Genomic DNA, 12,679 nt, shown 5'->3' with positions numbered 1-12,679 from the left:
AAAGGGGTTTGATAATAAGCATCAACATACCATCATTTAGTCCGTGTTTCTGTACTACGTATGTATTTTTGAACTGACAAGGTGGGGGAGGGGTGTGTAAATGCACTTTGACACCTGCGTGTACCCAAAATACTTTGAGAGCATTAAACGTTTTAGAGAATTAAATCATCTGACACTTTTTATGATGTTATTCCCTATAACTTTTACACATTTTCGATTTCACACCTAAAGCGGTTACGTGCCCTAATCCTTTTGTGGCAGCAGCTGCATTTATCACAAACGAAGAAGAATGTCAGAAAACTGCACAGGTTCCGGCAGGAACCATTTGTATGTACGACTGTATAGAGGGATATCTCGTGGTGGGATCACCTGCCATAGAATGCACAGATCGTGGATTTTGGAACGAAAGTGCACCTAGATGTGATAGTAAGTTATACTCAAATTGTATTGCTTCTTCTTTGAAATTGATGGATACATTCCACTTTTTACATTTTGGTGAGATGATTGTGGAAACAGGTACGAGGAAAATAAGAGTCTTCTTGTTTAGGTGAATTCAATCATTATTCGGAGGGATATTTGATGATGCAGATAATTGCGCCAGTAGGTTCGGTTTGCAATTTCTTTTACAACAAATATTGTGTTGTTGCTCATATTCACACATTACACATAGTAAAAATATTAACTTGCAAGTCAAGACTATTAGACTGCTCTCCGTATTTAAAGTGATACTGACTACACCGTTGAAAATCCCAACTTGGTAAGACAATTGGTTATCACTAAAACGATGCGATGGGAAATAGTTTTACCTTTAAAGTAACTAGATAGGGAAGAAGAACAGGGCGCGTGAGAAGGCCAGTTAGGACGAAGAAGCTGTGCCGGGAGATTAAACGTTCTCTAAACGTGATATCACGGAGTCCGGACAACAGCACTAACAAAGATAAAGTCATTGGTTGAGTATCTATAGAATGACACAGTGTATGATAAGAGAAACGGACGCAAAAATGAACGGTAAGACAAAAGCAAAATAAAGGGTATTACATAGTTAATTTCTGTCATATCCGCACAGAATTGGTAGCCAACATCCACATAGTGTGGAAGTTTCTGGAGGAGAGTTGAGTTGGAAAGGGTGCACGGAGAGGATAATGTAGTCAAAGAAGTGTTTAAATCAAACTGTGAATTGTTACGTTTGTACAGTTTTGAGATGCAGTGGTGCTAATCTTCCAGCCCCAGAAAACGGTTATAAGAGTGGATGTCCTCATTCAGAGGAGGCTTATGGCACAGAGTGTATTCTCGGGTGTGACGTAGGTTTCTCACCAATGGAGAGCACACGTGTAACGTGCCTTGGAGATTCAAATGGTACAGTTTACTGGAGTGACACAACACCAACATGCGAGAGTAAGTGGTAAAATTCTCAAGCCAGGTAGATTTGTGCTATAGAAACCTATTGAGGGTATCAATAACATGAAGTGGAAACTGAAATTTCACAGCGGTGTAATGTGACTTGAATTGGTTAACGACACTTAAGGGACGCTAAATGCCGGTCTCGGGAACATGAATTTGCGCGACCACTTCATGCCTGCCTCGTAATTCTCTGAGCAATCATCGCAATAAGAAGATTTGATTTAAGCCGGTGTTCATTCACGATCATTATATGGATATTGTTTCAATAAGTTAGCATTGGCTTCCTAACCATTGAGATATACAGTACTAAACTAAGTATCATAGACTATGAAGGTTATATTATAAAACATCTGATTCAACCAGACAGAATGATATATCATGATATGATATTTTTTGGGTTTGCTTAATAAGTAGTTCAATATAAAAAATGACCCCAAAAAAAAGTGAGACGGGAGTAGCGCAGGGAAACCTTAACACGACATCGTGGTTTTACCCTTTAAACATGCCTCTCATATGAAATGTCGCTTGTGAATATTGGAGGATGGGGGCAGGTGTGTTAGCGAAAATGTCATCACCAGGAACCACGTGCGAGAAACGATGGCAACATGTGTTAGAACTTACATTAGTCTTGCATACGTTATCGTGAAAGGTTCGGTGTCGGTCACTTTTATTGTTGTTTTCCCCTTCTCATATCTGATTACTTTATCGCTGCAAAATGACCATTTTATTTTTTTCATGAAGCATAGAATGAATAATTGATACTTGGCTTGCATATTTTCAGCTTTCAAACATTTCAAGAGTAACAATGAAGTATTACTTCTCCCTGCAGACATTACATGTCCACCGATAGACCCTCCTGATAATGGCAACTATACCATTTGCTCACTGAGAGATCAACCTGTTACCTCGCCAGACCAACCCCAAAATTACCAAACAATCTGCACAACTACCTGCACTAATGGCTTTACTGCATCAGGATCACACAGTCGAGTTTGCCAGATTAATGGGCAGTGGGACGGTGTTCCCTTGGTGTGTGTGGGTAAGATTAGCATAAGTGTTGTGTAAAGAAAACGTGCATTTTCACATAATCATCTATGTACTCTGTAATGTCAATTCCAGTTCGAATGGTCACTCAACCTAGAGGAGACTCGGTCGAAGAGAAGTATATATTTTAAAGTTGCACTGAGGTCATACACATTTCATTCTATACTTACTGATATGTTAGTGTGTTATTGTACTTACTGTAATTTCTTGGACGTCTCTCCTTGCAGATGAAGACCCACCTATTATCGTTGTTCCGCCTGATCCTGTGAAATTTGCTGGGCCCTTGGAGTTAAATGTGGTCGTCGACTATAGTGAATGGGAAGACGATATTGTTAGTATATTATCTATATATATATATATCTATCTATCTATATATATATATATATATATATATATATATATATATATATATATATATATATATATATATATATATATATGAGCTCTATCATTTACCAATTATTACTGCTTTTACCAATTACACTATCACGGCAATCACCCATTAATATAAACAAAAACCGCTAACATTCAACATGTCACCACGTTACATATGTTGCACCTTATTCTATTTTTAATCGGACTTTATGCAAGACCAAAGCCATTAAGCTTTCTATATTTTTACCGAATTGTAACCAAAACGTCTTCCAGTAATGGGGTGCATTTTAACCCCAAACATCAAAAGTTTGTTAGCATGTTTGTTTTATTAACCAAAGGAGAGTGCGTATTGTTAATCACTACAATATGGGAAATTATCAAAGAAACAAAACATAAGCAAATTATGCAAAACGAGTAACAGAAAGCAGCAAACTTTGATATTCTTGGAGATCAAACTTTTACATATTAAAATCAATGGGATTAACCTTTGCACGTATTTGTTACTCAAAATAGATTGAGAGTGCGATTGATGCTAGTCCCCCAGTTGTGCTGCACCTGTCAAGTATTAATGGTGTCGCTGTCACTGGAGGCAGGACAACCGTCTTCCAAGAAGGTAACCATGTTCTGGGGTATACTTCCACAGATCAAGCAGGCAACGAAAACAGATTTTCTCTTCAGTTAACTGTGAAAGGTAGTTATTGGTACATTCGAATTGTGTTCTCTTGTTTTTAAAAATGCAGTCCCAAAAAGTGGATAAACATAACATTTTACTGCCACTATAATATGATATTTTAGTTTTGAACAAAGACATCAACAGAAAATAGGTTCTATTTAATAATATTTAATTATAAAATAAGTAATCTTCAGCCTTTTGACAGAGGGCGCTGTCGTATCGATCCTAACAGTGCCGTAAATACGGCCCTGGTTCCGAATGCGCAGTTTCTATTCCTACTACAGATATCGAAGTAGTGTGTATATCGCTGCAACATATCTCACTCTATGTGCTAGTTAAAAAAAAAAATATGTTACCAAAAGATCTCATCTTCACCAGTACGAGAAGAATCGCAGGTATAAGTCAAGTTTATTTCAGTTCAGAGACTTGCATACAATATTATGGAGACACTCAAACTCAGAATTCAGTTTAGCGGACTTGATTTAAATTATCAAAAAGGAGAGGTATTCTGATAGTTTGACGACCAAATGTGTGTAACATTGTTCAACGAACGGTGCTCGACATTTCGTTTCCAAATTGTGTCAATCGAATATGTCACACCATGTGTGAATTAGGAAATGAGCCCAGAATTGTCCGTCTGAGATTCCGTAAAAAATTCTCAGTGATTTCAGAGACTGTCGCTAGAGAAGTTTCTCGGAACAAGGAAGAAATGATATAACAGCGCCCTGTTGATTTACGGCGTGGTTGGATCCCAATTGATGTGTCATCTCAATGACCTTTCGCATTGCCCCTATAAGAACAATAAAACTGATGGTGTGAATGTTATTTAGTTACACGGTAATGATTTTGTACGGGTGTACATGCAGTCAATATCCAAGTGGTAGAGTAATGTTTTCTTACAAAAGTGGCAATTTACTAGACAATCTTACAAACGATTTGATAAGGTTTAAAAATGTAATTTTCTAACGATCTGATTATCAATTGTAAAAGCATAACAGAGTGACCTGGTACAAAGTAAGCCAAGTATTTTCTCTAACTTTACCCAGTGTAGACTTACAAATATCAAATGTACTATTGATAATAGCGAGAACACACATGTTTATGTGTTAACATGATGTGATATGATATTGCTTCAGTACGTACAAAGGGTCTGTAAAGTCTCCTCAAATCGCATTTATTTAGAAACAAAAAACTGTTGCCATATTGTGTTTATTAATACAATTGATATATCCAGACACATGGATAGGTTGGAATGTTTCTTGTACATTCTTGTTCAACTCACATTATCATGGTAACTACACTCCTTTGTCTTGTTTTTGTTCAGTAATACGTTGTCAAGCACTACCTCTGCCACATGAGGGTGTAGCGGACCCTGTAGTAGGTTCTGACGATTGTAATGTAGGTGCAGTTCTCGGTTCCACCTGTAAAATCTCTTGCGACGATGGTTTCCATCTTTCATCTGATGAAGCGTATTTCACCTGTATGGCTCGGAGTGCTTTCAATACGCTAGGCGAGTGGGTCGGGGAAAGCTCTCAGATTGAGTGTTTTCGTAAGTATGCATCATTAGCTATTTTATAAATGTTGTATTTGATAAGAAGGCAAAATGTTACACATCATACGTTGTTTGATCAACAGCCAATCAGTGTAATCTGACTACGGTCATCAATGGCTATATTTCTGGCTGTTCTGGAGTCACTGTCGATTTTGATACCACCTGTCAGTTCATCTGCCAGGAAGGATACAAAGATGAAGATGGTAGGAAACGACAAGCGAGGAGATGCTTAGAGGATGGGTCATGGACCGAAAAGGAACTTCAATGTCAGGGTCAGTAGCCTTTACTAACTATGTTTAATATAGCCTTAATTGTTACAAAGGATGAAGAAGCAATTGATCGGATGACATTGTAAACAGGTTGCAAATATCTTACACAATGAAACCACTTTTTTTCCCGTTACAGTCACCCAGTGTCCAGGACCATTAGATTTGGCGGATGGGGTGGTCATTCCTTCGGAAGTCTGTGAAAATGACGTGTTTATTCCATTTAATACCAGATGTTCCTTCCTGTGTGTTTCGGGATTTGTAAAAGAAGGCCCTTCATCTAGCGTTTGTCTTGACGATGGTTCATGGTCTACGAGGAATGCTTCCACCAATTGTGAAGGTAAAAATCCATCCGCTACCTGAATTGTTAACATTAAGATGGCATACCAAAAAAAAAAAGATTCTCAAAGAAATAACAAGTAAATTGCAATGCAATTGCTTAATGTAGGAAATGAAAAAGGCTAATTCTACACACACATGTAACTTTCACATGATATAATTTGGAAAGTATCACATATTCTTCTAGAAGTACTAAACACTTGATAAATCCATCAAATATGCAAGAATGTTTACGAATTACTAGTTAGAACATATTTTAAGCAGCATTACCAACTCCTTAAGCTTTCTTTCACAGATATTCAAGCTCCATATTTCACATCGGATTGCCCTCAATATATTGAGGAAATTGCAGAGGAAGATCAAAGGTCAAAGGTTATTAATTATCTCCCTCCATCAGCAACGGACAATTCTGGGAACGTTACTGTAACGAGGTACACATTGAAACAGTAAATGAAGTGATTAGTCATATTTGCAAAGCTGAGAATGGACATATACACTGCGAAAATACACTCTACGTGAAATGTCTCTTCTACTTCTATATAAACTTGTGTGAAAGTAAGTTGGCCTAACGTTTCGATCCTAGCAGGATCTTCTTCAAAGGCTAAATGACAAGCTGACACATTCTCCTACACAGGTTCCATAGTGGATAAGCAGTTTGCTAACAGTTTTAATTTATTTCCATTTCTGTCTAGCTTGTCATCTCTTTTATACCGCAGGAGAAGATAATATGTTAGTTGGGGATAAGGTTACCGAAATGTGGATAGGATATTTGATGGTTATTCAGAAGGGACTCATAGGTCTTTGGTTAATACATAGGAAAGAAGAGGGTGATTAATGGTTGTTCTAAATGGACCCCATGCTAAAACATCATTAGATGGATAACCTCAAGGAGGTCTTTACAGAACAAATTGCCTAGATGTGTTTACGCATAACAAGTTGCTGTTATACATACCAATTAGTTTAATGTTAAATAATCAGCCAACTATTATTGCAAGGGCTAATGATATTAATTCTCTAAAGATTGCGAAAGCCATGCCCAGGCTGTTTGTTATTATTTTCTGCCATAATTCCAGATTCAGAGGGCCGGAGCCTAATACTCTGTTTTCTGAAGGACATCATGTATCGACCTATAGAGCAGTGGATTTGTCCGGTAATGCTGCTCAATGCGACGTCAATATAATTTTGACAGGTAAATATGCCTACTTTGGACTGATAGGTGCGGATTTACGATAATGCATTTCGCGTTCAGCCTTTCAAAACGTTGTTGGTATCATTCTGCTCAATAAAGTGAAAATTTCTCAGACTCGATTCGTCCCCATCATAAGTGATATCTTACATGGGCTGACTATATCTGTGGTTAGTATGGATGTTTTGTTGGCCCTACCGGAACAACTATTGTGAAATAACCATAACACTGAAAACACTGAAGATTGTATTCAGAACCAGTCTATGAGAGATCTGTTTTCGTAACCTTGACAACTGTTGAAGTAATCGTGTTTTACTTTTCGCGTGGACATTAAAGTGTGAACGGAGAAGGGAAGTCCGATTACTTGCGCTAGAAAGTATCCCTGGGCCTAAAGTCCAAAACCTCTCATTATTATTACTTATCATTCACTTAACATAACTTGACGCTGCAAATGTAATAAGGCAATTCGTGTTCCACTTTATTTGTTACTAACCATCTCCGCGTTAGTTCTGTATCTGGTTTGCGGTTGCTTGAAAAGCATGTGTCGGTTCTCCGTGTTTGATTCGGTTTTAGTCAACTGTATCTTAAAGGTTTATGAATGTTAACGAGCATTGAGTCATTGGAGTCAATGCTGTATTTCTGAAGTAATTAGAGCCCATTACAAGCAGTCGCATATTTATCATAGCTTTTCTGTTTTATTACTCGACAGTTAAAAGATGCACAGTTCCTCAGGCACCGATTAGCGGTTCCCTGGTTCAATGTGACTGGATTTATGGTGCCACTTGTGAATATCAATGTAATAGTGGTTATGAACTATTCGGATCTTCTCAAAGACGTTGCGAAATTGATGACAATCTTTTGCCATATTGGGATGTACCTTCACCGACATGTGAAGGTAGGCAAGTGACAGTGTGTGTAAAATTGTTTACTTAAGAGCAAAACCAAATGTATACTTTAACTACACAATTGGATGTGGGTCTTAGTTTTCTTGATAAGAGAGGATGGCAGCTGATGCAAACTCAGGTCAGACCAATTGGCTGATTTGAATCACAGCTTAACATGAGAACAACGACCTGATGGTACTTGCTATGCACATGTCAGGCTATATTTTCACGGTGTTTTAGCATGTAATTTTACGAGTGAAACTTAATTTTGTTCTTTGTCAGCTGTCAAGTGTCCGGCATTGAATACCAATGATAACGTCATTAAGTCGGGGTGCGTTGATGACGTGGAGGAAGGTTTCGGCACAGTCTGCTCTCTTTACTGCCCATTTGGTTTCAGTTCTAACGGGAGCAGTATTTCAAGATGTCAGTCAGATGGAACCTGGGATGTAAACGATTTCACCTGTCAGGGTCAGTAGACTCCACGCAACCCTTTAAATATTGAGTGGAAATAGGAGAGGAGTGAAGTAAATTCGCCACACTCGGTTCAGGGTTTCCTGGGAATCGGCAAGGGTTTTGCGTTGTTTTCGGTCATCATATAGATATCGCCCATCCTAGTGCACTATGAGCGCATCTGTAGGATTTTAGGTATATTGGGAAAGACGAGCAAGTAGGCATTGACCTTGAATTAGGTCAGTGGAGGTGCAGTACTAACCTGTTACAACTTTTGTAAGTCGGTTGATGTGAGTGCAAGTATAGAATGGAAAACAGTTAAGCATCGTCAATGGCGGTAAATACCAAAACCAGTAAGTTTTGGAGTGTTTAAAGATTTGAGCCATATTGCTATTTTAGTAGAGAGGTAAAGGCTAAAATATTACTTTTTGGTTCGTTTCAGGGAACATCCGTCGTTCTTATGGTTAATGAGTAGTTTGCAAACTTAACGCCTTTTTCTTACAAAATTAGGCAAGCTTGAGCTTTAAGCTCCTTTGGTTACGTGACGTTGGCGTTTTAAATAAATAAATTAATGCATTGCACACATATAATCTTTGCCATCTTACTTGTGTCTGAAGTTATACTACCCCACCAGGTTTCAGTTCAGTGCTTCATGGGGCGTGAGGAGGGCAACAATTTTCCACTAATTTTCCACTAATTTTGCGAAATCTGGTCGACGGAGTACAATATATCTTCCCCAAAACACTACGTGTAGAGAAGAGATAATAATGCAAAATTGTCTGGTCCCAACTCTTACATCTGATATTAGTATGGGTGCTAGCAGGCCATGGTCACGTGACTGCTTATTTCTTATATAGTCCATGTTCATCTGGTTTTCTATCACTTTAGAAAGCAGATGCCCACGACTTCAGGTTCCTGACGATGCTACGGTCATACCGCCCAGCTGTCAAGATGACCCTTCGTTCGGAGACTGGTGTGTGTTTAGTTGTCCTCAAGGTTTCCAAATATTTCCTTTGAACCTTGAATCTGTATTTTGTAGAGCTGACGGTTCATGGACCAGCGATGTATCTGGTGCATCATGCAAAGGTATTGTATATCATAAGTTCACGTCGCTTCACGTCACGTCTCTTCGTTCGGATAAGGAAACGTATGATCGACGAAAAATAAACTAAATAAAAATAATATAAAAATATATAAAAATAATCAAATTAATGATTATGAAACGGGTTCTACACACGAAATAAATCAATAAAAACATTAGACTATTATTAAGCTGTCGTTATTAGTCAGACAATATTTATGAATGCTTTTGTACACAGATTATCAACCTCCGCATTTCACAAATTGTCCTAAGGACCACACAATCTACTTAGAAATTGCGGCGTCGAATACTTACGTCAACTGGAATCTAAACGTCACTGACAACTCAGGAGTTACCACCAACAGCAACTGCGACATTGACCATCAACGTTTGCCAATTGGTTTCTACCTGGTGACGTGTTCAGCTTCTGATGAAGCAGGGAATTATGCTTACTGCTCATTTGCTGTGACAGTAAAAGGTAAGAGAAATCACAGAGACATTCATGGAAAATACAGAATTACGACATCCGCGGAAATGTCGCACTGAATTGGTGTACAAATACAGTACTGAACTCGACATAATGAAAATGGATATTAAATTCTTTCCCAACTTTCCCAAGCCATTTACTTCAGTAACCCGTTGCCAATAGTTTTTCTTTGTAATTCTGAGATACTAACTATAACACGGAGAAGTATTCATGTTTATGTACCGATAAATCTTGAGTGAACATGGCATATTGATTTTCACGTGCTGGTTTGAGGAAATGTTCCCATGATCGGAAGTGTACTAGCTGTTTCCTGTCTGTAACTTAGTCAAGCATATTCAAGTTCCTTACCTTCTTATTTGATTCTATTTTAGCATACAGATGTCCTGTGTTACTGCCTCCTCCATTGGCACAAATCATTGGACCTTGTGTCAATTTCTACGGAGTGACTTGTACCATCGAATGTCTCTCTGGCTTCACAATTGAAGGCTCAGAAATAGCTACATGTCAGAGAAATGAGCTCACTGGTGAAATGTACTGGGAATACAGTGAAGCTGCTCCTTATTGCAGAGGTAGGCCGACGGGAGACTTTGTGCAGTTACGGCTGAGCTCGGCTGGAGGTGGGGTCGGTGCGGTTGGGGGGGGGGTTAAAATGTTATGTCCTGGGTTCCAATATCTTTTCATAACTAGGGAAAAGCTAAAAGCAACATAGAGTGAAAATGTGAAGAAACGCTTCAAGCGCTCAAGTTTTCATAGACAATTTAAAATATTTGGCACTTTTTCTTCGACTTGGAATTTTCATAGAAGCTGAAGTTAGGTGTCGCATTGTGTCATTAGGATTAATTGTAATAGTATCATAGACATTTAGTGAAATATATGGTTTTTAAATGAAAGTAAGGCAGTGTATAGTCTCGAAAATGATATAGAATTTGTTTTTTAGGTCCCATTTGTTAGTGATATAAGTTTTTTTGTCTGATTCGAGATTCATGACATCATTTTTATCAAAATTATTGCACTTTCTTTCGCTTTATATCTTTATTTCAAGTAATTACCTGCCCGCCAATAACTGATGCACATATAGGAACAGAGTTTGGTAGCGTGTATCCAAGCATTTGCCAACAACCAGATGTCATACCACCAGGAAGTACATGCACCTTATACTGCACCCATCAATTTACCCTGCAATCTGCAATTACGGTATTGACATGCCTACCCGACGAAACCTGGGATCATGATTTGGACAATCTTAACATGCAATGCATAGGTAAGACGCATTCCTCTATAGACACTGTCGTCTTAAATAAGGATGTTGTCATGCTTACAATCTGGATTTGCTGTCATCAGCATCAATGGCATCTTCTATAGATTTTACCTTCATAAATAATGGACATATCTGGGAAATTTTAGAAAATGGAAAATAGCAAAGACATTTATAGCTAGCACGGGATTTGAACTTCTGGGCTACAAGCTACAGGCCCAGCGCTCTGCCAACTGAACTATTCAGCTGGGGAAGCCAGTCAGAATCAACAGTACCATACAGTTCTGGATATAAATTTCTTTGCTATCTTTCCATCGATTTTATGTTCACAAACCCTTCGAGTATTCATTTCAAGTGGCTGAATAGCTTGTTTGCGATCATTTGAAGGAAAAAAAGGATTGTTAACCGGAGAACCTCTGCGACAAACACCCATTAGCTTGCTTCAACTGACAAGTACAATGTGTGGCCCTGGAACTATTGACAGGGTATGCTTCGCTCAAGGGAGATATGCATCATATTCTATCGCATATGAGTAATTTAAGATTTCGCGGGTCCCACCACAAGAGAGAAAAATGAAATTGCTTTGCTTTGTCAATTAACAGATGACATCAGTCCTGTAATTGTGTCTTGTCCGCCCGACTTCCATGTGGTCTTGACTCAGGAAAGCCCCTTGGCGGTTGTTACTTTCATTGAACCAACTGCAACGGATAACTCCAATGAGCCTCTCCGAAAGGAGACGTCGCCGCCAAATCTTCAATCTCCATATACCAGCAGAACTGATACAGTCCTTTCTTGTACATTCTATGACGGAGCGAATAATCATGTCACTTGCACATTTAGGATCATTGTTGAAGGTAACACTCAATTGCTTTACAAAGTATTTTAGTTACTATCAACATCAAATCAACATTACATCCTATCGGCTGAAAGCTCAAATCAGAAAGAATAATAGGGACCAAGCAAATTCTTTATATTGTTCATTTCAGAATTCAATCATTATGATTATGATGATTTCTCATGAAGGAAATTGCATATCTTTAGAGACATATGTGTTCATTAGTACAAACACAATGAAGCCATATCTTAATCAGCTGGAATTAAAGATTTTGCGTTAACCAATTTATTTATTGTTTGTCCCTCTTCATATGCTAAAATATAAAACCTCACTCCAACAAGAACTTCTGGAAACAATTTCAAACCAAATGTGTTCTATAGAACCCTGTTGGTTAGAGACATTATCCCATAGAATTAACAACTTTCATCACCGTCTGTCGTCTGCATTAAACAAATAACACATGTTCCCTGAATAAAGTAATAACGTTCTACCCATGTTTGGCAGATAATATCTACCCGGTGTTAGAATACTGTCCAGATGACATCGACATTGTGACCTCAACATCCAAAACAGTCGTGGAGTGGTTGCAGCCGAACTTCACTGTGCCATCAAATGACGATCTGGAGACTCATTGTAACTTTCAATCTGGGGATGAGTTCTCTTTTGGAACTTATCATGTCCAGTGCGTTGCCACTAATCCAACGAATTCAAAGTCGACAACATGCAATTTTGACGTCTCTTTGGAGCGTAAGTTGTCTGGTGTTTTAAATATTGTTAAAGAGTCTGATAAATGGTAGCAAAACGTTCCAATGATGTTTAAGAATGTTATAAGTAGACATACACCGCTTTAT

General features: G+C 38.3%; 1 protein-coding gene across 1 annotated transcript in view; it reads left to right on the top strand.

Moving 5' to 3' along the window:
- The window catches only part of LOC139980106 (uncharacterized), a 57,123-nt gene that overhangs the window by 17,004 nt on the left and 27,440 nt on the right, over window positions 1-12,679 (top strand). Inside the window, exons 9-26 of the mRNA XM_071991483.1 lie at window positions 232-426; window positions 1,195-1,395; window positions 2,231-2,440; window positions 2,673-2,776; window positions 3,334-3,511; window positions 4,818-5,042; window positions 5,129-5,317; window positions 5,451-5,651; window positions 5,946-6,081; window positions 6,724-6,839; window positions 7,546-7,731; window positions 8,003-8,188; window positions 9,059-9,256; window positions 9,490-9,729; window positions 10,110-10,307; window positions 10,781-10,999; window positions 11,596-11,847; window positions 12,333-12,575. Of these exons, the coding sequence (XP_071847584.1) occupies window positions 232-426; window positions 1,195-1,395; window positions 2,231-2,440; window positions 2,673-2,776; window positions 3,334-3,511; window positions 4,818-5,042; window positions 5,129-5,317; window positions 5,451-5,651; window positions 5,946-6,081; window positions 6,724-6,839; window positions 7,546-7,731; window positions 8,003-8,188; window positions 9,059-9,256; window positions 9,490-9,729; window positions 10,110-10,307; window positions 10,781-10,999; window positions 11,596-11,847; window positions 12,333-12,575 (3,477 nt within the window). The remainder of the gene's footprint in view (window positions 1-231; window positions 427-1,194; window positions 1,396-2,230; window positions 2,441-2,672; window positions 2,777-3,333; window positions 3,512-4,817; window positions 5,043-5,128; window positions 5,318-5,450; window positions 5,652-5,945; window positions 6,082-6,723; window positions 6,840-7,545; window positions 7,732-8,002; window positions 8,189-9,058; window positions 9,257-9,489; window positions 9,730-10,109; window positions 10,308-10,780; window positions 11,000-11,595; window positions 11,848-12,332; window positions 12,576-12,679) is intronic.

Source organism: Apostichopus japonicus, chromosome 14 (genome assembly GCF_037975245.1).
Source record: "Apostichopus japonicus isolate 1M-3 chromosome 14, ASM3797524v1, whole genome shotgun sequence".
In the NCBI taxonomy this organism is placed as follows: Eukaryota; Metazoa; Echinodermata; class Holothuroidea; order Aspidochirotida; family Stichopodidae; genus Apostichopus; species Apostichopus japonicus.
The sequence above is the reverse complement of the archived record's forward strand: the minus strand, read 5'-3'. Positions and strand labels throughout refer to the sequence as shown.